Source organism: Rhinoraja longicauda, chromosome 10 (genome assembly GCF_053455715.1).
Source record: "Rhinoraja longicauda isolate Sanriku21f chromosome 10, sRhiLon1.1, whole genome shotgun sequence".
Classification (NCBI taxonomy): domain Eukaryota; kingdom Metazoa; phylum Chordata; class Chondrichthyes; order Rajiformes; family Arhynchobatidae; genus Rhinoraja; species Rhinoraja longicauda.
In genome coordinates, this window is record NC_135962.1 from 9618313 (window position 1) to 9642040 (window position 23728).

Genomic DNA, 23728 nt, shown 5'->3' on the forward strand with positions numbered 1-23728 from the left:
GACATGCAGGCATTCACTCCAGGTCTGGTGATGGTACAACAGTTAAATTGCTGGACAAGTGATCCAGAGACCCGAGTTCAAGTTCCACCACCATGCCTGCTGCAGAATTTACATCCTTTTCAAAATAGTCTGAAATTATCTTAAGCTACTTACTGGTAATGATGCCCAGTAAAACTACCAGAGTGTTGTAAAAACCCAACTGGTTCAGTACACCAGAGGAGGAAACCTGACATTCATACCCAGTTCAGCCCATATGTGACTCCAGACCTCACCAATTGTGACTGACTCGGAAACCGTCTTGCAAGTCACTTAGATCACGAGCACTTAGGGACAGGTAAGAAAAGCTACCCTTACAGCTCATGCCCAGACTCAGAAAAATGCCACGCTAAAACCTATTTTAGTTCAGAATGAAATTGTAGGGTCCAGTTGCTGCGTAGTCAAGATAGATTTTTTCTTGCTAAGGAATTCGATATATTTATCGTGGAGAAAGACATGGATACTAGGGAACTCAGGAAACTTAGTGATGCCTTGAAGAGAATCCACATTACAGAGGAGGAGGCGCTGTAGGTCGTCAAATACATTAGGGTAGTTAAATCTCTGGGACCTGATCAAGTGTACCCCAGCCTCTATGGGAAGTTAGGGAAGAAAATGCAGGGCCACTGGAAGAGATATTTGTACCATCAAAAGCCATGAGTGAGCTGCTGGATGACTGGAGGGTAGCTAATGTGCCCCTGTTTAAGATAGGCTGCAAGGAAAAACCCAGGAACTATGGACATCAGTGGTGAGTATCAAAATTGGAGTCGATTCTGAGAGGCAGGATGAACATGCATTTGGAAATGGAAGGAATAAATAGCGATAGTCAGCATTGCATTTATTCACAAGATGCTGGAGTAACTCAGCAGGTCAGGCAGCACCTCAGGAGAGACGGAATGGGTGACGTTTCGGGTCATGGCATTGTGTGCAGGAAATTGTGTCTCACGCATTGGATTGAGTTTTTTGAAGAGGCGACCAAGAAGATTGATGAAGGCGGTGTGGTAAACATTGTTTACCGGGTTATTAGCAAGGTCTTTGACAAGAGACCACATAGCAGGCTAATGTGGAAGGCTAAATCACGTGATATCCAGAGCGAGCTAGCTGTTTGGATTCAAAATTTGCATGAATGTAGGAAAGAGAGGGAGCCGATGGAGGATTGTTTTTCAGAATAGAGGTATATTGTATGTAACAAGTGGTGTACCACAGGGATCAGTGTGAGCTCCATTGCTGTTTGTTATTTATATTAATGCCTTGCATATCAACATGGTCAGTAGGTTTGCGAATGATACTAAAATTGATGGCATAGAGGACAGTGAAGAAAGTTATCTGTGATTATAACGGGATCTTGATAAACTGGGCCCCATGGGTTGAGGAAGGGCAGGTGGTTTAATTCAGATATATACAAGCTATTTTGGCAGGACAAACCATGATAGAAGTTGCACGCTAAATGATAGGGCCTTGGAAGTTGTGTAGGAAAATAACTGCAGATGCTGGTACAAATCGAAGGTATCACAAAATGCTGGAGTAACTCAGCAGGTCAGGCAGCATCTAGGAGAGAAGGAATGGGTGATGTTTCGGGTCTCGAACTGAAACGTCACCCATTCCTTCTTTCCTAGATGCTGCCTGACCTGCTGAGTTACTCCAGCATTTCGTAAGGCCTTGGGAAGTGATGTACAACTGAGAGATCAAGGAATTCAGGTATATAGCCTGATGAAGGTGGTGAAGCAAGTGGACAAGGTGGTGAAGAAAGGGTTTGGCACATATTCCTTCATCAATCAGTGCACTAAGTACAGCATTTGGGACATCATGTTACAGCTGTACAAGATATTGGTTTAGTTTAGTTTAGCATAGAGATTGAGCATAGAAACAGGCCCTTCGGCCCACCGAGTACACACTGACTTTCGATCACCCATGTACCCTAGTTCTATGTTATCGCACTTTCTCATTCACTCCCTGCTCACTAGGCAATTTACAGAGGAAAATTAACCTATAAATCTACATATCTTTGGGAGGAAAGTAGATCACCCAAAGGAAACCCACGCGGTCACAGGAGACCATGCACACTCCACATAGACAGCACCCGAGGTCAGAATCAAACCTGGGCTTATGATGCTGTGAGGCAGCAGGTCTACCACGAGTAAGGCCACATTTGGAGTACTGTGTACAGTTCTGGTCACCCTGTTATTGGGAAGATGTCACCAAAACTGGAAAGAGTTTAAAAAAAGATTTACAAGGATGTTACCAGGTCTGGAAGGTTTGAATTATGAGTAGAGACTGGATAGGTTGGTTTTTTTCCCCTGTTGTTTAGGAGGCCGAGGAGTGACATTCTAGAGGTTTATAAAAATATGAGGGATATAGATAAGGTGAATAATCACAGTCTCTTTTTCCTAGGAATCGGAATCTAAAACTGGAGAGCTCAGGTTTAAGGTGAGAGGGAGAGATTTAAAAGGGACCTGAGTGGCATCTTTATCACACAGAGCGTGGTAAACCCGAGAGAACACAGTATTCTTGAGAATCGGTGTTCCTGAGTGCGTCACAGTACCCCAGAGGATTACTTTGCTTTAGAAGGCAGGGTGCCTTTGACGGTCACAAAAGAAGGGATAATTTGGCTGTGAATGTGAATATGTTAAATTATGGTCAAAGGTTCTAGGTACACTGAGCCTCGAGAATACTGACACACTCTCAGATATGCTGACCATCGTGAATATTGTGACCATCTGGGTAAAGAGATCCTCCAAGGTGCAGAGAGCCCCCGAAGGGCAAGGTGCCCCCGGGGTGCAGGGAGTCCCCAGGGTCAGGGCCGTTTTTACAGCATTATGGGCCCCCGGGCAAAGCAGTGTACTGGGGCCCCTACCGTTACTCTCCCCCACCCCCCTTTCCCTACCAGCCCCCCCCCCCCCCCGTCGTGCCGGCGAAAAGCACTTACCGAAAAGCACTTAGCGATGGACTTAGGGTGCTACATTGTTGCGAAAAGCACTTACAGATCGCTGTGAGAAGCACTTAGGGATGGAAAATGTTGCGAAAAAAGCACTTATTGAACCTACATTTTTAAAGTAGTATTTATTTATTGCAAGTCACTTAACATACACAGATCAGCATGGGGCCCCTATGCTCGTGGGCCCCCGGGCAAGTGCCCATCAGGCCCATGCGTTAAGACGGCCCTGCCCAGGGTGCAGGGTGTCCACAGGGTACAGGTTGTCCCCGGGGTCTGGGGAGTCTCCGTGGACGAGTTCCTAGGGTACAGGGACTCTTTAGGGTGCAGGAAGTTCCCAGGGTGCAGGGTGTCCACAGGGTGCAGGGTGTCCCCAGTGCGGAGTCACTAGGGTGCAGTGACTATCCTGGATCCTCTAGGGTGCAGGAGTACCCAGGATACAGGGAACCTCAAGAGTACATGGAGCCTACACGGTGAGGGAACCTTGAGGGTGCAAGGTTCCCCAGGGTGCGGACAGTCCCCAGGGTTTTGGGGAGCATTCATGTTGTAGGAAGCCTCCAGGGAGCAAGGAGTTCCCAGGGTGCTGGGTGTCCCAAGGGTGCAGGAAGCCACCTAGCCTAGGTCCAGTGAACTGTGTGTACGTGTTTACATGAATTTATATATCCTTAGACCCTATAACACCTCAACTGCTCAAGAAGCATAACAAAATAGGATCATGCTTTGTTATTTATAGATCAGAATTTAGATTTAAATCAATTGGAACTTTTCACATTATTTATGTTGGCCTGCAGCATTTCTTGTTAACCTGCCTGACCCCATCACAAAACAAGATTAAGACAACCTTGATTACTTTATTTCTATCTTTGGCTTGATTTGGATTCTTTGACTATGCAGGTAATTACAGACAAAAGCTTAGATCAGTTACTGTGCAGGTTTCAGAGACCATCGTAATCCAGAGTCCCCACATGTATGGCATGCTTATGTATAGAGGTGTGCGAGTTTGGTCAATGCCATTAGGTTCCCTGCACATTCCAACAGGACTTCTGCAGAACTCAGTTGTTGACCGTGTGTAGACGCAGACCACGAGACAGATGAGATCAGCTTCACAACAACTCAAAAGGAACCGGTCTGATCCAGTTAAGGGCCAGGGAGTCTGGAGCACTGAAGATCATTAACAGGTCACAAAGCTAAAACATATAATAATAATAATAATAATAATAATGCATTTTATTTATATAGCGCTTTTCATATACTCAAAGACGCTTTACAGAGATTTTTGAGAACATAGGGAAATGAATAGGTAAATAAATAAATGAACAGAGAAAGGAGACAGAAGGTGAGGTGACCTTCAGTGGTTGAAGGCAGTACTGAACAGGTGAGACTTCAGCGATGTTTTGAATGTGGTGAGTGTGGAGGAGTCTCTAATGGTTTGGGGTAGTGAGTTCCATAGGGTGGGAGCAGCGATGGAGAAAGCCCTGTCCCCCCAGGATCTGAGTTTGGTCCGGATGTGGGGGGATAGGAGATTGGCAGCGGCAGAGCGGAGGGTGCAGGTGGGAGTGTGCCTGTGGAGGAGGTCGGTCAGGTAGGATGGGGCCAGGTTATGGAGGGCTTTGTAGGTTATGAGGAGGATTTTGTACTGGATTCTCTGGGGGATGGGGAGCCAGTGGAGTTTATAAAGGACGGGGGTGATATGGTCACGGATCGAGGTGTGGGTGAGTAGACGGGCAGCGGAGTTTTGAATGTATTGAAGTTTATTGATGATTTTTGAGGGTGCGCCATAGAGGAGGCTGTTGCAGTAGTCCAGACGGGAGGTGATGAAGGCGTGGATGAGGGTTTCTGCAGCTGTGGAGGAGAGGGATGGACGGAGACGGGCAATGTTTTTGAGGTGGAAGAAGGCTGTCTTTGTGATGTGTTTGATGTGTTTGTCGAAGGAGAGGGTTTGATCAAGGATGATTCCAAGATTCCGGATGTGAGGTGAGGTGGATACTGGGAGACCATCAATGTTGAGGATGAAGTTTTGGGTGGATTTGGTGAGCGTTTTTGGACCAATGATGATGATTTCAGATTTGTTGCAATTGAGTTTGAGGAAGTTTGATTGAAGCCAAGATTTTATTTCAGTGATGCAGTTTGTCAGTGTAGAGTGTGTGGTGGGGGAGATTGACTTGGTGGAGATGAGGAGCTGGATATCATCGGCGAAGCAGTGGAAGTTGAGACCCTCACTCCACCTCACTCACTGAGGTGATATCCCTCACTCCAACCACTCCCCACCTGCTGCAGGGCTCCTGAGGGAGTCCAGCAACATAACCCCTCCAACCATACCCTGAAGTGCCCACGGCACCACCCCACCCCTGTCCATTTGATCAACTCTTCACAATCGTTGTGACACCATTGCCCTCCCTGCACTTTACCTAAACTCTGCCTCTCTTAACATCATTTATTCTGCCCACTACCAAGATACACAACTACCTGAGTTCCTCCGTTAGCTCTTTATCTCTGGAGAAACCGTCTTTGTTGTCCAAGGCCTACTCTCATGGGCCTACTCTTGTGAGCGGATGGTCATGCGTGAAGCATGTGTGCTGTGTGAGAGAGAGTCAATATACCAACTAAGATCGGAACAATTTGGAAACACAAGGATTGAGATGTCCCAAACCAAAACAATGCCTATCCATGTCCTCCAGAGATACTGCCTGACCCGTTGAGTTACTGTAGCACTTTGTGTTTTTTAGGGGGAACAATTTCTCAGGCAATATCTTTTTTGTCTACATTGCGATGGTGGTGTGCATGTAGGTTTGTGTGCATGTGTGTGTGTGTGTGTGTGTGTGTGTGTGTGTGTGTGTGTGTGTGTGTGTGTGTGTGTGTGTGTGTGTGTGTGTGTGTGTGTGTGTGCGTGGTGTAAATATTTTATGACTGTTTTGTTTTCAGCTTTAGGACTGAACTCCTGTCACATTAATTTGATTGTTTTTTTTGAGAACTAAGAGGATTGATTCAGACAGGGCAATAGACATTGTCTATTTGGACTTTAGTAAGGCACTAGACCAAGTGGACCCGTTGGGCCCAAACCTCTCCTGCATTGGTACAGCACCCTCTCCTCCCCCATATCATCCCCCTCCTCTCTCCCCCCCCCACTACCCCCTCAGCTCCCCCCTCCCTCCCCCCTCCCTCCCTCCCCCTACCTCCCCTTCCCTGGATCTCCTGCGCACCCTCGCTCAGATACAGCAACCTTCTGCTATGCCTGTGTCGAGCAGAATCACAAAAATTGGATCGCAAAACTAGTTGTAAGTAATAAGGTAGACAGAGATGACAGTGTTAATCCTGCTCAATCATACATGAGCGCTGTTGCCAAGATTGGAAATTCTCATATTCCCACACTACACAAGAAAGCTCTTCAATCCTCTTCAGCCTCATTGATCCACTGTTCTACAATACTCTGCTTTCAGAAAGGATGGATGGAGATCCCTATATGTTATCAATGGAACTGTGTTTTCCTTGCCAGAAGCAGAAGTTGTTGGGGAAAAAGAGGGGAACGCAGGGAGGCCGCATGAGATTGTGTTTAGAATATTACTTGTATTAAGCACTCCATTTTGTGGCTGGAAGACAGCTCCGACAGAAACAGCTGAAATAAGCAGAATCTGAAACACATCCAAAGTCAAATCAGCTGTCAAAGCTTTTTATAGCTCATATAAGCTTTCACCAACAGATATCACCGACACAGCAAGTCTATGGTATGCTGACATGTCAATGCAAACCATGGATGAATCGCAATAAAGATAGATAACATTTAGGACTTAGACTGCAAGTTTAATAACCATACAATTTTAAAGTCAGATGGCTTGGGGAAAAAGTCTGAGAATTGGAAACCCGATTGCAAAGGGATGTCTGGAAAGTGGGATGCTTTTAAAAGTGTGATAATGAGAACTCAAGGTTCCTATAAGTGAAGGGCAAGGCAGGTAGGAAGGAGTAAGGAACCCTGGATGATGAGAGAAATTTGTTGGACTGCTCATGAATAAGAAGGAGGTATGGGTCAGTTTAGAGGGACCCTGTGTGGGGGAGGTGCCGACACAGAGGTGTAGGGAAGGCACAGAGAACGAAGAGGGACCACTAGGATCACATTGAACACGTTGTAACTTGGTCGACACCCAGCACGTGCCGACTCTCTGTGTCTGGTATGCAAAACAAAGAATTTCACTGTGACATGCCACATGTGATAATAAAGTATCATTCATTAATTCATTCAGAATACTGAATGTGTCTATTGATATGCCTCCATTTAAGAAAGGCTGCAAAGAAAAACATGAGAACTCTAGACAAGTAAGCCTAATATCTGCAGTGTGAAAGTTACTGGAGGGATTCCGAGGGATAAGATATACATGCATTTGGAAAGACAGGGATTGATTCGGGATAGTCACCATGGTTTTATGCATGGGAGATCGTGTATCACGGATTTGATTGAGTTTTTGAAGAAGTAACCAAGAGGACTGACGAAGGCAGAACTACAGACTTAGCCTAAATTGTCTTCAGCAAGGCCTTTGATAAGGTTCTGCATGATAGCGGACCAATGACTAGCGGAGTTCCGCAGGAGTCGGTGCTGGGGCCGCTACGCTTCACGTTGTATATTAATGATTTGGGCGAGGGGATTGAAGGCTTTGTGGCAAAGTTTGTGGATGATACGAAATTAGGTGGAAGGGCAGGTAGTGTAGAGAAAGCAGGGACTCTGCAGAAGGACTTGGACAGGTTGGGAGAGTGGGCAGAGAAGTGGCAGATGGAATAGAGTGTTGCAAAGTGTGGAGTCATGCATTTTGGTAGTAGGAATAAAAGCGTAGACTAATTTCTAAATGGGGAAAGAATCCAGAAATCAGAGGTGCAAAGGGACTTGGGCGTGCTGGTGCAGGATTCACAAAAAGGTTAATCTGTAAGTCGAATCGGTAATAAAGAAAGCAAATGCTAGCATTTATTTCAAGAGGGCTTGTATACAAAAACAGGGATGTAATGCTGAGGTTCTATAAGGTGCTGGTAAGGCCGCATTTGGAATATTGTGAGCAATTTTGGGCACCATATCTGAGGACGAATATGCTGGCTCTGGAGAGGGTCCAGATGAGGTTTACAAGAATGATCTCAGGAATGAGTAGGTTAACCTATGATGTCGGCACTGGGCCTGTACTCACTGGAGTATGGAAGAATGAGGGGAGACTTCATTGAAACATACAGAATATTTTTAAGGCAGAGATGGATTCATGATTAGTACAGGTGTCAGAAGTTCTGGGGACAAGGCAGGAGGATGGGGTTAGGAGGGAGAGATAGATCAGCCATGATTGAATGGCGGAGTAGACTGAATAGCCTAATTCTACTCCTATCACTTATGACCCTTTGACAGGCTGCTCTGGAAGGTTAGATCGCACGGGATCCAGAGAGAGCTATTTAACTAGATAGAGAATTGGCTTCAGGGAAGGAAGCAGCGGGTGCTAGTGGATGTTTCTTTCTTGATCTGTAGGACTGTAAACAGTGGTGTGCCTCAGTGATTGGTGCTGGATCCATTGCTGTTTAACATCTATATCAATAATCTGGATGAGAATGTACAAGGCATGGTTAGTAAGTTTTCAGATGGCACTAAAGTATGTGGTATAATAGACAGTGAAAATGGTTATCAAGAATTACAGTGGGATCTTGATCAGTCAGGCACGTGGGCCGAGGAATGGCAAAAGGAATTTAATTCAGATAAATGTAAAGTTTAGCATTTTGGAAGGTCAAACTAGGGCAGCACCTTCACAGCAATTGGTAGGATCCTGAGGAGTATTGTAGGACAAAGGGATCTCGGAGTCAAGTATACAGTTCCATAAAAGTGGAGTCAGGGGTAGATAGGGTGGTGAAGGTGGCTTTTGGCATTGTTGGCACTCATCTGGCAGAGAAGTGAATATAGAAGTTGCAACATTATGATACACTTGTACAAGATATTCATATCGTGATCAGTTTTGGTCGTGCTGTGAGAGGAAAGATTCAATTAAGCTGGAAAAAAAGCAGAAAATATTTTACAAAAATGCTGTCAGGCTTCAAGGGCCTGAGCTATAGCGAGATTTGGGCAGGCTATTACTTTGTTCCTTGGAGTGCAGGAGGCTGAGATGATCTTACAGAGGTGTATAAAATCATGAGATGGATGCACAGAGTTTTTTTCCCGGGGTAGGGAATCAAGAATTAGAGGGCATAGGTTTAAGATGAGAGGGGAAATTTTCAATGGGAACCCAAATGGCAGCTTTTTTACGTAGATGGCGCTAGGAATATGGAATGAGCTGCCAGATAAAAGGATGGAAAAGAATTAGAGTGAAATGGGCCAGGTGCAGACAAATGGGACTAGGTTGATAGGGCATCTTGGCTGGCATGAATGAGTTGGGCTGAAGGGCCTGTTTCTCTGCTCAAGAACTCTATTACTAAGCTCACCAAGAGATCTCCAACCAGGGTTTGCAGGCTCGAGTTATAGGGAGAGATTGTACCAGCTGGGACTTTTTTCTTTGGAGCATAGGAGGCTGAGGGCTGACCTTATTGAGGTATACATGATCTTGAGGGGTATGGATAAAGTGAACACTCACAACTTTTTTCCGAGGTTGGAGGATTCTAATCAACAATTAGGAATATGTTGCTTCAAATCGCAGTGGGAACAGATTCACAAGAACATCTCCAGATGGTACGGTTTAAATAGTTGAGAGAGAAAGAGGATTCACGGGTAACTCTGAGAGCATGGCAGGTCACATGGTCACCTTCTATGCTCCATGGTTCTAATTTTAACAACGTCTGGTGATGTGTCTAAGTAATTTGCCCTGCTCTGGGATGGCTTCAATCCCAATCTTTTAGGGGGAAGGGCAACATGTTCTTCAGATGTTCCACTCGCTCAGTAAAACATTGTCTTTGCACTCGCTGGGTGGGATCACATCTGAAAAAGGGCCACTGGACAAGGTTCTGTGGCCATGGAATCATTATCAAGCAGCTGTTAAAAGCTTCAACAGAAGAGAAACTGCAAGGAATCAATGTAATTGTTAAGCCTGGTAAAGACTCCTGACATTGAAATGGAACAATGAAACCAGTCCAGAGGGAGGTGAGGGTGCAGGGCAAGCTCACATCTTTAGATTCCACCCAGCAATGCATTAGGTCCACGTGGGAGTAATTGTACAGTGCCTTTTAGCTGCTGTGATATTTAAACCATATAACCATATAACAACTACAGCACGGAAACAGGCCCGTTCGGCCCTACCAGTCCACGCCGACCACTCTCCCTGACCTAGTCTCATCTACCTGCACTCAGACCATAACCCTCCAATCCCCTCTTATCCATATACCTATCCAATTTACTCTTAAATAATAAAATCGAGCCTGCCTCCACCACTTCCACCGGAAGCCCATTCCATACAGCCACCACCTTCTGAGTAAAGAAGTTACCCCTCATGTTACCCCTAAACTTTTGTCCCTCAATTCTGAAGCTATGTCCCCTTGTTGGAATCTTCCCCACTCTCAAAGGGAAAAGCCTACCCACGTCAACTCTGTCCGTCCCTCTCAAAATTTTTAAAACCTCTATCAAGTCCCTCCTCAACCTTCTACGCTCCAAAGAATAAAGACCCAACCTGCTCAACCTCTCTCTGTAGCTTAAGTGCTGAAACCCAGGCAACATTCTAGTAAATCTCCTCTGTACCCTCTCCATTTTGTCGACATCCTTCCTATAATTTGGCGACCAGAACTGTCAGCACTAACTTGTCTGCACTAACTTATCTGTTAGGATTTCTCCTATTATTAGAAACAGCATGAGATCACCTGGCACAAGGAAAGGAAGGATTGAATAAATCCATAAACAATTTAAAGCCTCATGCAGAATAAAAGTTATTTAAGAAGTCTCGAGCATTAACAGAGACTGAAAACAAAGTGGTTTGTTAATGTTACAATACAATAGCAAGTTTATTTGCTACACCATGTGGTGTTTATCTTCCACACTACTGCTTCTAATTCTGAACTAGACATCCAATGGTTGAACTTAGACCTCACATTAATAATAATAATAATAATACATTACATTTATATAGCGCTTTTCTAACACTCAAAGACGCTTTACAAGGTTTACTAAGACATAAAAGAAAATAAGTAGATAAATAAGTTAACGAAGAGAAAAGGAAAAAGAAGGAGAGGTAACGGTCAGTGATTGAAGGCAGTGCTGAACAGATGAGACTTCAGTGATGTTTTGAATGTGGTGAGTGAGGAGGAGTCTCTGACGGTTAAGGAGGATGGTTGTGGAGGTTAATCATCCCAGTGCTAGGTTATCATTGTGGGAGTTCCTCAGGGCAGTGCCCTGGACCCAACCATCTTCAGCTACTTCATTCATAACCTTTCTTCAACCATAACATCTGAACTGGTCCACTGATGAATGAACATTGACCTTCACCAGTCAGGGTACTGAGTGTAGAAGTTGGAATGTTACGTTACAGTTGTACAAGACATTGGTGTACTTGGAGTACTGTGTTTAGTTTTGGTCACCCTGCTAAAGGAAGGTTGTCATTAAGCTGGAAAGAGTGCAAAGTAGATTTACGAAAATGTTGACTGGACACAAGGGGGTGAGCTACAGGGAGAAATTGGGCAGGCTAAGACTTTATTCCTTGGAGCACAGGAGGCTGAGGGTTGATCTTATGTTTAGTTTAGTTTTGAGATACAGCGCGGAAACAGGCCCTTCAGCCCACCGAGTCTGCATCGACCAGCGATCCCCTCACATTAACACTATCCTACACACTAGGGACAATTTACACTTGTACCAAGCTAATTGATCAACAAACCTGTATGTCTTTGGAGTGTGGGAGGAAACCGAAGATCTCAAGGAAAACCCACGCGGTCACAGGAAAAACGTACAACCTCCGTACAGACATCACCCATAATAAGAGGACATACATTTGTTGATAGGGGCAAAATTTAAGACGAACCTGAGGGGAAACTTTTTCACTCAGAGGGTGGTAGGTATATCGAACAAGCTACCAGATGAGGTTGTTTTGGAAAGTACTATAACAGCATTTAAAAAACACTTGCACAGAAACATGGATAGGAAAGGTTTAGAGGGATATGGCCCAAATGGGACTTGGATGATTGGTCTGGACAGGTTGGGCTAATGGACCAATTTCCATGGTGTATAACTCCATGATTTTAAGTAATATTTGCATCAGAAAAGTTCCAGGCAATAACCATCTCACTACGGAACCTTGACATTCCAAGACAATATCGTTACCATTTCCTGCACCATCAATATGCTGAAGATCACCATTAACCAGACACTCAATAAGAGCAGCTCAGTGGCTGGGTATACTGCAACAACAACAAAATCTTCCTGACATCCCTGTTTTTCTACCATTAAGTCAGGGATATGGTGAAAGCAGCCAGGTTGACTCGCAGCTCATCTACCACCCTACACCTTCATTCCCTGGATGACTAATGGACAGCAGCTATATTGTGTTATCTGCAAAATGCACTATTTCTCTTTGTCAAGGCCACTCTGAAAGCATCTCCCAGTCCCGGAATGTCTACCACCAAGAACAGGAGCAACCAGCACATGAAACTTTCTTTAAGAATCCCCTCAAAGTACACACAATCCCCTCCTGCCAGCATATTGCCAATCCTTCCTGGTAGCTGGGTTCTTCGACTCCCTACTCAGAGTAACACTTTCAGTAGTAGGACTCCAGAGATGCAAGAAGGCAAATCACCACCACCTTTACAAATGCAATAAGAGACAACTTTGCAAGCAACGCCCAGACCTTGAAAATGAATTTAAACAATAACACCATGAGCCTATGCCACTCTCATTTATTTCCTTTCCATTCAACCTCCTCTTTAACTGCCATCTCACACTCTTAATCAGAACTTGTTCATGTTCTTTGTACTTTAAACATCTCTCTAGCACATTCCACCAGCTTCACCAAATGTGCAACAATAAAGCCCTGCTCTGTTTAATTTTCTTGCATCCATATCTCCTCCTTCTCAACCTCTCTGTCATGGTTAACAGTTTATATCTGCAGAACCCACACATCCTCTTTTTATGATCCTGTTTGCAAAACTCCCATCAATTGCCTTTGTTTTAATGAAAACTCAGCTCTGAAAAAGCTGTCCCTTATTGCAAAGAAGGCATCAACATGGAATGTCCCAGTATGTATACTCAGCACTTTGGGTTTAGCATTGATTCACTCCATAAAGTTCTCCAAAAGATAGCAGCTGTCAAATGGACCAGTGCCTCAGAATACACAGGGGGAATGCTGTTGTTATAGTACCACATAGTGGAAGGCGGAACTAGTGTATGTGGGGCATCTCGGTCGTCACGGGCATCACGGTCGTCACGGGCAAGTAGGCCCGAAGGGCCTGTTTCCATGCCGTATGACTCAAGGAGTGGGATAAGAACATTATTTGACACCGGGGGTTAACAGGTTACTCACAGAATCCGTGGAAGGATCTTTACTCTGCCAACAACTATGCTGTGCCAATCCCAAGAGAGCTTGGCACAAATGCTGAGCAATCAAAATTGGATGAGTGAAATAAAAACAGAAAATGCAGCAATCACGCAGCTGGCAAGGTGGTGTCTGTAGGGAAAGAAACAATTAAAGTTTCAGGTGTGGGACCCTTTAATAGAATGGAGAAAGAGGGAAACTAAGTTAGTTTCTCACTTGTAGAGAGAGTGGGGAGGGATGGATGGAGCAAAGGGAATGCCTCTAAGAGGGTGAGACTGAACAGGTTAATGTGGCAATTGGTGGCATACTGTGCTTTGTCGTCTGCCTTATGTGTCGATGCAGGCTAGACCTTACTGAAAGAGAGAGAAAATCACCAGTCAAAATCACCAGTTAATGACTGGCAAAAATAGTCCATTTTGATACAGACGGAAAGTGCAGGTTACCTAAAGTTGGAGAATTCAATATTGAGTGCAGAAGGCTGCAACGTGCCCAGTCAGACAAGGTGTTATTCTTCATGCTTGCTTTGAGCCTTGTTGTAATAGTGTAGGGACCCATAGACCGATAGGTTAGAGCTCCATAGTCAAAGCACAATGCAGATTTAGCCCAACTTGTTCAAGCCATCCATACTAGTCCCACTTGTCTGTTCCAAGCCCAATATCACTCCAAACCTTTCCTATCTATATACCAAATGTGTTTTAAATACTGTGATTCTTCTACCATTTCCTCTGGCAACTCGTTACCACCCTCTATAAAAGTTGCCCCTCAATTCCCTATTAAATTTTTTCTCTCTCACTTTAGATCTATGACGGTTACTTTAAGACTTCCCAACCCTGAGGAATAAACTGTGCTGTTCACCTTATCTTGTGCTCTCATGATTTTATATACCTCTGTAATGTTACTCCCGCATCCCATGCTCCAGGGAAAAAAGACCCTGCCGATTCCAGTCTCTCCTTAACAGGAGACACGTTAACATCCTCGTAAATTTATTTTGCGCCCTTTCTGATTAGATAACATCCATATAGCAGGGCCACCAGAACTGCACCCAGTGATCCAAAGGTGGTCTTACCAACATCTTGTCCAGATATAATATGGCGTCCCAACTCCTGTGTGCAGTGCAATAACGATGAAGACAAGTGTGCCAAACATCATCTTCACCACCCTGTCCACTGTGTTGCCACTTTCATGGAAGCAACCCTAGGTCTCTGCGCTGCAACACTCCCTGAGGCCCAATGAGTGGGACAGGGAATTATATTGCCAAAATTGGAAAAGGTTTCCAAAGACATATATTCTTTAGTTACCTGACTATAAATATTTTCCTAGTGAAAGAGCCTAGCTATCTGTCCCTATCTTTTGCAACTTGTCAGTACACTAACATCCTGCTCCATTCTGTATACATTGAATCACTCCAGCTGAAGAAGTGTGATATCATTTAATCACAATTAAAAAATGTTGTTGGAATTCCATAGACAATAGACAATAGACAATAGGTGCAGGAGGAGGCCATTCGGCTCTTCGAGCCAGCACCGCCATTCAATGTGATCATGGCTGATCATTCTCAATCAGTACCCCGTTCCTGCCTTCTCCCCATACCCCCTGACTCCGCTATCCTTAAGAACTCTATTTAGCTCGCTCTTGAATGCATTCAGAGAATTGGCCTCCACTGCCTTCTGAGGCAGAGAATTCCACAGATTCACAACTCTCTGACTGAAAAAGTTTTTCCTCATCTCCGTTCTAAATGGCCTACCCCTTATTCTTAAACTGTGGCCCCTTGTTCTGGACTCCCCCAACATTGGGAACATGTTTCCTGCCTCTAACGTGTCCAACCCCTTAATAATCTTATACGTTTCAATAAGATCCCCTCTCATCCTAAATTCCAGTGTATACAAGGTCACTCCCTGGGACACGGCAGATGGTAAATCCAGAGTGGCTGAAGTATTGGCACTCCAGAAAGACAATCCCAACCTGGATTATTAGGACCAACTCTTTTCAAACAAAGAATAGTGTGGGTTTAAAACTGACTGACGGCAAAATTGGTAGAGTCACCACATTTAGTAAGTACCTGGTTGACTTGGATTATTATTTGGATATGCCTAGGCTGTGAACTGGGAATAGTCTAATGGGAGGGGGTTGTAAAAGAGGTGGGGGTGTAATTCGAGAAGACATCCTGGAAGGCACATCCAGTAAGGGAATATGGGAGAAACTCAGGCATAGAAAGGGTGCAATCACTCAAATGAGGTTATTATATGGAACTTCCACTGGCTACCAGGAAATATAAGAACAGATATGTTTACCTTTCATGGAAAGGTATAAAATCAATAAGGTTGTATAGTGGGTAATTTTAATTTCCCCAATATTGTTGGAATTGCTTGAATCCGAGTCCATAGCTCCCTGAAAGTCTGTTAGTCTGTTCATCTAAATTGGACTGCTTCCAACCCGTCACTCTATCCTCCCTTGCAAAGCTTGTCTCCACTATGAAACCTGCAACCTGCCCCCTTGATCCTGCCCCCACTGCCCTTCTGAAGGATGTCATTGCAATAGCTGGTCCCAGCATCCTCTCTATTATCAACAGTTCTCTGGCCACTGGCACTGTTCCAACCAGTTTCAAGCACGCGGTGGTCCAGCCCCTACTGAAAAAACCTAACCTAGACCCCACCTTGCCTAGCAACTACAGACCCATTTCCAAACTGCCATTCCTGTCAAAAGTCCTTGAAAAGGCTATCCTTAACCAATTAGTGCCCTACCTGCACCAAAACACCATCCTGGAAAGTTTCCAGTCAGGTTTCAGAGCCCACCACAGCACAGAGTCTGCCTTGTTGAAGGTACACAACGACCTGCTTCTCGCCATCGACACCGGCGACTGTGCAATCCTGCTCCTTCTCGACCTCAGCGCAGCATTCGATACAGTGGACCACACCATCCTTATTGACCGTCTCCGGTACGCGGTTGGCATTGATGGCACTGCCCTGAGCTGGTTCGCTTCGTACCTCAAAGATAGGAGTTTCGCCATCAACATAGGCAGTTATTCCTCTGCTCCAGCTAGCCTCTCCTGCGGAGTTCCACAAGGCTCCATCCTAGGCCCCATTCTCTTCTCTCTATACATGCTCCCCCTTGGCCAAATCATTCAAAGGCACGGCATTTCTTTCCACTGCTATGCCGATGACACTCAGCTTTACCTCCCCCTGAAACCCAACAACCAGTCAAATTTAAACAGCCTCTCACACTGCCTTGAGGACATAAAATGTTGGATGGCACAGAACTTCCTCCAATTAAATGAGAGCAAGTCTGAGGTCATCCTATTCGGCCCCCCCGACTCCATCAAATTGATAACAGGCAGTCTTGGAAGCCTATCCTGCCTAGTCAAACCGCATGTCAAAAACCTCGGCATGATATTTGACTCTGCATTAAAATTTGATAAGCAAGTCAACGCTGTGGTAAAAGCCAGCTTCTTCCAACTTCGAACCATAGCTAAAATCAAACCTTTCCTCAAATTCGACGACACAGAAAAAATCATTCACGCTTTCATTTCCTCCCGCCTAGACTACTGCAACTCCCTATACACTGGGTTCAGCCAATCTTCCCTGTCCCGCCTGCAACTGGTCCAAAACGCCGCAGCGAGACTCCTGACGGGTACCCGTAAAAGGGACCACATCACCCCGATTCTGGCCTCTCTCCACTGGCTCCCTGTACGGTACAGAATCAACTTCAAGCTCCTCCTATTCACGTATAAAGCCCTAAATGGACACTCCCCCCCCTACATCAAAAATCTTCTAACCCCCCTCTCTAACTCCAGGTCCCTCAGATCGGCCGACTTGGGGCTATTCACTATCCCGCGGTCTAGGCTTAAACTCAGGGGTGACCGCGCTTTTGCGGTTGCAGCTCCTAGACTGTGGAACAGCATCCCTCTCCCGATCAGAACTGCCCCCTCCATCGACTCCTTTAAGTCCAGGCTCAAAACATATTTCTACTCCCTAGCGTTTGAGGCTCATTGAGGAGGCGCTGTGAACTGTTTGCGTGCTACTGTATGTTTTCATTTTTTTTTCTATTGGAACCTAATCAAATGTACAGCACTTTGGTCAACGTGGGTTGTTTTTAAATGTGCTATACAAATAAAATTGACTTGACTTGACTTGACTTGAAATGGCAAAGCCAGTGAAAAAGGTGTTAAAGAGGCTTTATAACATGGTTGCCTTCATCAGTTGGGGCACTGATATATAAAGTTTTGATGTCATGTTGCAGATAAATAAAAGTTTGTTTCGGCTGCATTTGGAGGTTGTATCGGACATTCCCTGGATTAAGGTGTATTACCTGTAGGGAGAGGTTGGACAAATTTGGATTGTTTTCTCTGGACCATTAGAAGCGGGAAAGTTTAGACGAGATTTACAAGGTTTTGTTTGCACAGAGAGTAGAAGGTGCCTGGAACACACTGCCAGGGAAGGTGGTGGAAGCAGACACAATAGCAAGGTTTAAGAGGCATTTAGATAGACATGAACAGGCAGGAAATTGAACATTATAGACCAGGCATAGATAGACAGGACTAGTTTAGTTTGTCATCTTGGTCGACACGGATATTGTGGGCCAATGGATATGTTCTTGAGCCGTACTGTATAGATCCTGTGCCCAAATGTTTTCCATACAATAATGATAAAGAGTAAACCTATTATAGGTGATACATGAAATACGTAATAAGAGTAGGTGGTATCTGAGGTACAAGCAGAGCCAATCGGGTGGCATCCGAGATAAAAGTAGAAGCAGGTTCGTGGTGTCTTGTGCTTCTTGTTTTATCTGAGATGGGAGAGTTGGGGTAGGTGGTATTGGGATAACACCAGCTCTCGTTCTCCCCTTATCTGAAATACAAGTGGGCATTGCATCCTAGATGAAGGTTTGGAATCTTGGTTGGTGATATCTGAGTTAAGAATGGACGGGTATGTAGTCACAAGTTGTTGGTAGGAACCTAGGCTGTGGACCACATGTATTTTGGTCCTTTGTTCAATCAAATATGGAGCCTGTTGCCTAGTGGAAGCCCTCCTCCAATTCTGGGCACCCTGAAGGTCACTGCAGCTGGAAATACCCAGTCTACATGCAGTAACTGGAACAATACCAAAGCATCCAACAAGGGCAGTGCTCATAATAGCTTTCTTGAGCAATTAAACTACATGGGCTGCTTCTGCCATGTAAAGGCCACCTCTCCTCCCGCTGCATCTTCAAACTCTTCATATTCATGAGTCATCCACCATGTTATTTCAGTCTCTTGACTCCAACCCTCTTGTTCCTGGGTGCTACTTTTCCCAATCCATGCGCACTACTAAGCTCACTCTTAAGCACCCGTCACCCTGCCATTCAGAGCAAACAACATGTTTGGTAAGAATGAAGCTCAGTGTGTAACAGCTGCTCGATCTTGCTTTGGAAGAATTTGGAAGAATTTGTGTACTTCTAAGTTGTCCTGCAGCCTGATTAGTTTGAAATGGCCGATTTTATGGTTCTGGAATTGTATATGGTGTTAGCCAAGGAGAGAAGGAGAATGGAAAGGTTTTCAGGGTCGTTATCACTTCCAGTTCTCCACAATCGACAAAGGGGGATCAGACTGGTAAAAAAGGGTAAGGAATATGGAGTATCAAACAGTAAGAAATTAGCCTTGACCACAACATGGGTTAGACTGGTTGGTTGGTCTATAAGCAAGTAAAATTCTACTGATGTCAGTTGGAGTTGTATAGTTGTGCAAGAGGGAAGTAAAGGGAAGGGTACATTCACTTCAACTTATTTTTGTTTAATGGTTTAATTATTTATTAGTGTTTTATTTACTTTTTATTTAATAATTTTCTAAATCTTATTTATTTTGTTTTTTTATTTTATTAATAATTTATTTCAATTTTAACATTTCTTCTTAAGTCATAAAGAAATGAGTGCTCAAAACCTTTTTGCAACTTACAAAGCAAGGGCTGGGTATTGCTTTAGTGATTGGCTTCCACACTGCACGGCCAGAGATCCCTGATGCTCTTTAGACCACAGTGCTGGAGTCTGAGATGTTTTCAGGCTGAGATGAAGCTTCCACATCAGCATCTAGCCAATACTGGGCTGAACAGACCATAAAATACATGGTCTGAAATTACAAAATATGATCTGAAGAAGGGTCTCGACCCAAAACGTCACCCATTCCTTCTATCCAGAGATGCTGCCTGTCCCGCTGAGTTACACCAGCATTTTGTGTCTATCCACAAAATACAGAGCTTGAACACTGCAGGAGGACCAGGCCACAACCTGTGTCTCCCTATTGGCCACAGCTTAAAAATAAATTATGTACAGTAACTCATTGATGTACAAAACAGCTGTTGAGCAGAACAGAATTCACTTGAAAAGACTAGGTGTGATTCATGATGGGCATTTTGGTTCAGTTTATTCTTATACCTGGAAACTGGAGTACAATGGTGAGAAGTAGGTTCATAAATCAATGATACATATCTAATGGCTCAAAGACAAAGATACGAGGAACAAGATGGACCACTCCGTTTAAATCACCTATACTGAAGTGTAGTACGCAAGGGAGCCATTTTAGTAGGCAAAACCCGCTGTTCGTTATGCCTCTCGCAGTGTAATCAGTGTTTTGGGGGAACAGTATGTGTGGCACGGTAGCACAGTGGTAGAGTTGCTGCTTTACAGCGAATGCAGCGCCGGAGACTCAGGTTCGATCCTGACTACGGGTGCTGTACTGTAAGGAGTTTGTACGTTCTCCCCGTGATCTGCGTGGGTTTTCTCCGAGATCTTCGGTTTCCTCCCACACTCCAAAGACGTACAGGTATGTAGGTTAATTGGCGGGGTAAATGTAAAAATTGTCCCTAGTGGGTGTAGGATAGTGTTAATGTACGGGGATCGCTGGGCGGCACGGACTTGGTGGGCCGAAAAGGCCTGTTTCCGGCTGTATATATATGATATGATATGATGATAACATTAAAATGCAGAATATATCTCATCTATCAATTCACAGATTTTTGTTATTTTTCTTTTTAAATGTTTCTGCAAGTTTCTGCCTACTAAAATGGCGTCATATCATACTACGGTTTTTAGGGTCGAGTGGTCTATCTTGTTCCTCTAGTATCTTTGCTCAAAGGTGTTACAGTAAAAATTGGTAAATCAAGCATTTGTAAATCAAAACATTTCCGTTTGCCTGCTTTACACAGATCATTATATGACTCTTATAGCTCTGTGTAAATTAGAAGTCTGTTAAACATTTAAGATTATTTTTCTGATATGAACCCAATGCTTGCATTGATTATGTCTAAGGAAATGCACACCGCCCTGACTGTGTTCTCATTTTGCTGCTAGCATTGGAAAGAAAGTAGAGGAGCCTGAGAACCATGACCTCCAGGTACAAAAACAACTTCATCCCATCACCACAAATTTCTTGAACCACTCTGAACAACACAACTCTACCTAGCACCGAACAACCAAGAACTTTGTTCTAATAACATTGAACTACGTACTTTAGCTTGCACTTTCATCATATGGTTTACCAGGTATAACAGGCTATTTATGTGTATTAATGCACTGTTGTGTAGCAAGTAAGAATTTCATTGCTCTGGAACTGGTGTACATTAAACCCTCTTGACTCTTGAAGTACCAGGCAACTGGGTGATGCGAATCATCGAGAGAAGTGCTCCAAGCTGGCTGCAAAGGCCCTTTTGGCTCCAGGTGTGATCCAAGACAGGGACGTTTTTGCCCTCACTTAAGTGTTTATACTTGGTGCCCCATTTCGAAGACCTGCTGGTGATGCCGATTCACAGAACCAATCTGTTCATTATTCCAAGCACGAGCCAAACCAATTTTATTAAAAATAGCACGTGAGATGATACATGAGCCACAGAGTATGGATCCCATTTAATCTTCTGAATAACTCCTGGCTTTGAAAAGGGAAATAAAGGCTTACCCAAATCTCCTTGACAGATATCAGTTCTTGAGGCTCCACCAATGATGAACTTTGGATTCTCACAGATTTCCTGACAAGGAAACAAAACTTAATTAGCTTGGCCCATCAGCAATGAAAATATTGACTTCATTCAATTATTAAAAATCACACTTATTTGGTAAATGAATGTGCTACTTTAATTTACTTTTGAGGAAACTGGAACAGTCAGGAGAACGTAATGCAAATACTGAACAATAAGTACTGGAGGTCGAGACTGAAAGAAACTCTTGTACTACCACAGTAGACAGGAATCCAGGAATTGGGGAATCGGAGATTCCTGGAGTCCTGAGGCAGCAGTTCTGTCTACTGTGTCACTATGCTGTTCTTTTATCCCATTTGAATCCCACTGTTTTTTAACAATAAACTTGGATTGACAGTCATGAGACAAATGCCACTGGATTTACTGAGTAGACAGGTCCTGGTTGTGCTGTCATATATTAAATACGACCAAATCAACTAATATTGTGAAATGAAAATTGAAAAAAACTGCACATGCTGGAAATCCAAAATAAAAAGAGACTATGCCTGAACCACTCTACAGATCAGGCAGCATCAGGAGAGCAAAAAATAATGAATATAGCATTTTCACTGGAAATGGAGGAGTGGTCACTGATAGAACAGCTGATGCTGATTGGGTCTGGGGCCATTGACTGGCTTTCGACAGACACAACTTTAAGGTATGACTTTAATCGGAAACTTTCCCCTTGATTCCCAATGAGTTCTCGAGCGCTGCCTGAAGCTACATTGTCAGACGCTGCCCTGCTGCCACTGACCCCCTGTGGTCTCTTCCTGAGGGTCTCAGATACCAGCCAGGTCATAGAGTTATACAGCACTGAAACAGGCCCTTTGGCCCAACTTGCCCATGATACCCCATCTACGCTAGTCACACCTGCTTGCATTTGGCCCATATTCCTCTCGACCTTTCCTATCCATGTACCTGTCCAAATGTCTTTTAAATGCTGCTATAGCACCTGCCTCTACTACCTCCTCTGACAGCTTGTTCCATTTACCTAACCACTTCTGTGTGAAAAAATTGCCCCTCAGATTCCTAATAAATCTTTCCTCTCTCACCCTAAACTTATGTGCTCTGGTTCTTGATTCTTCTACTCTGGGTAAAAGACTCTGTACATTCACCCTACCTATCCTCCATGATTTTATTCACCTCTATAAAATCATCTCTTCGCCTCCTGCAGTCCAAATAATAAAGTCCTAGCTTACACTAACCCTTCCATATAGATCAGGTCCTCAAGTCCAGGGAACATCCTTGTAAATCTTCTCTGGACTCTTTCCAGCTTATTGACTCCCTTCCTCGAGTCGGGTGACCAAAAACGCCAAATGCAGCCTCTCCAACGTCTTGTACAACTGCAACATAACATCCCAAGTTCAATACTCTGACTGTTGAAGGCCAATGAACCAAAAGCTTCTTGGCCACCCTATCTACCTGTGGTTCATTTATTTCATGTGATAAAAAGTAAGGATGTGCACGGCACAAACAAAGGCTGATCTGACATAAGCCTCGCTATAGTGCCCCAGACATGTACTCCAGAAGTACTGTCCCAGTACAATTACTGCAATGACATTCACATAGCCTTGTGAAAACTGCTTGTTTACAAAAGCAGGACATATCTAAACTGGCCCATTACTGGCCCATCTTCATACTACGGCCAGCGATGGAGAAAGTTTAATCATCAGCACAATCAAGCAGGGTTCATTCATTCATCACTTGCTCACTTTTGACGTGCCATTCAATTGCATTAATCAGGATTGCCTGACCCCAAACAAACTCAAAGAGTTCTTCTGGCAGAGTAGAAACAAGGTACTGCAGATGCTGGTTAATACACAAATGGACACAAAGTGCCAGGCAGGCGGCATCACTAGAGAACATGGATAGGTGAGTTTTGGGTCGAGACCCTTCTTCAGACTGGTGGTGGGGGGAGGGGGGGAGCAGAAAGCTGGAAGAGGGGAGAGGCAGAACAAAGCAAGGCAGATAATCGGTGGACGCAATCAAGGGTTTTTTGATTTTATGGAACAAGGGCCATAGATACAGTAAACGCAGAAGAGGTGAGACGGGATTAACGAGCTGCTAATTGTGAAGCTGGAGAGAGGAAAGTAGCAGCAGGGTGAGGAGAAACAGATGGGAGTCCAGGTGGGGCGCAGGGGAGGGGTTTAGGGTGGGGAAATGGGGGGGTGTGGGGGAGAAAGAGGGAGGTGTGGGAGGGTTAGTGAGTTAATTAAAATTGGATAATTCAATGTTCATACTGGTGGGTTGTATGCTACCCAAGTGTTCAGCGAAACGGTTGTCGAGTCTACACAGTGTACAGGAGGCCACATCAGCAACACTGGATGCAGTAGATGAGG

At 44.4% G+C, this 23728-nt stretch overlaps 1 protein-coding gene across 1 annotated transcript in view; it reads right to left on the reverse strand.

The window, feature by feature from the left end:
- capn3a (calpain 3a, (p94)) overlaps positions 1-23728 on the reverse strand; it is a 104300-nt gene that overhangs the window by 64209 nt on the left and 16363 nt on the right. Inside the window, exon 2 of the mRNA XM_078407089.1 lies at positions 21332-21401. Within this exon, the coding sequence (XP_078263215.1) occupies positions 21332-21401 (70 nt within the window). The remainder of the gene's footprint in view (positions 1-21331; positions 21402-23728) is intronic.